This window comes from Myotis davidii, unplaced genomic scaffold (assembly GCF_000327345.1).
Source record: "Myotis davidii unplaced genomic scaffold, ASM32734v1 scaffold663, whole genome shotgun sequence".
In the NCBI taxonomy this organism is placed as follows: Eukaryota; Metazoa; Chordata; class Mammalia; order Chiroptera; family Vespertilionidae; genus Myotis; species Myotis davidii.
In genome coordinates this window covers 1,064,323-1,064,895 of record NW_006295816.1, presented here as the reverse complement: position 1 = coordinate 1,064,895, position 573 = coordinate 1,064,323, and the positions used below count along the sequence as shown (strand labels likewise).

Genomic DNA, 573 nt, shown 5'->3' with positions numbered 1-573 from the left:
CGCCCGCCTCCCAGGGGAGGGTGAGAGCCGCCCGGCTCCCCGGCTCCCCCCCATCTTAGGGTGACCCAGGCCCCTTGTTCCTCCTCGTCACCCCTCACGTACCCCCTGCTCGCCATCTCTCCACAGGCCCCACTATTCTGTCCTGGGGCAGATTCCGGACACAGATGTTTACAGAGACGTGGCCGAGTTCGCAGAGGTGAGGGCCGGAGGGAGGCCGGGGCGGGGCCGGGGCACAATGGGCCTTTGTGAGTCGCTTCCACGCCTGACAAGGACGTGTTGGTCCCTGGAGTTTCAGGGGAGGCGTTGGGATCCATGACCCCCACTCGGCGTACGAGGGGGTAGGGAGGGCCAGAGGACCCGGGACAGAGCTGGGCCTGGGCCTCAGGGTCTCAGTGGCTCTAGCCCGTCCTGCAGGTGGTGCTGGGCCAGGGGTGTGAGGGCAGGTCCTGGGCACCGTCCCAGGCCAGGTGCTGGGCACGGAGATGGGGCCCAGAAGGAACCAGCCTGCCCCCGACGTGGAGCCTTGGGGGCTGAGCACATAGGACCAGGCCGCGGGAGGGGAGGACGCGCCAG

General features: G+C 68.9%; 1 protein-coding gene across 1 annotated transcript in view; it reads left to right on the top strand.

Annotated features, from left to right (window-relative positions):
• The window catches only part of SLC26A6 (solute carrier family 26 (anion exchanger), member 6), a gene marked incomplete at its 5' end in the record, with an annotated part of 13,707 nt that overhangs the window by 10,058 nt on the left and 3,076 nt on the right, over nt 1-573 (top strand). Inside the window, one exon of the mRNA XM_015568269.1 lies at nt 65-196. Within this exon, the coding sequence (XP_015423755.1) occupies nt 65-196 (132 nt within the window). The remainder of the gene's footprint in view (nt 1-64; nt 197-573) is intronic.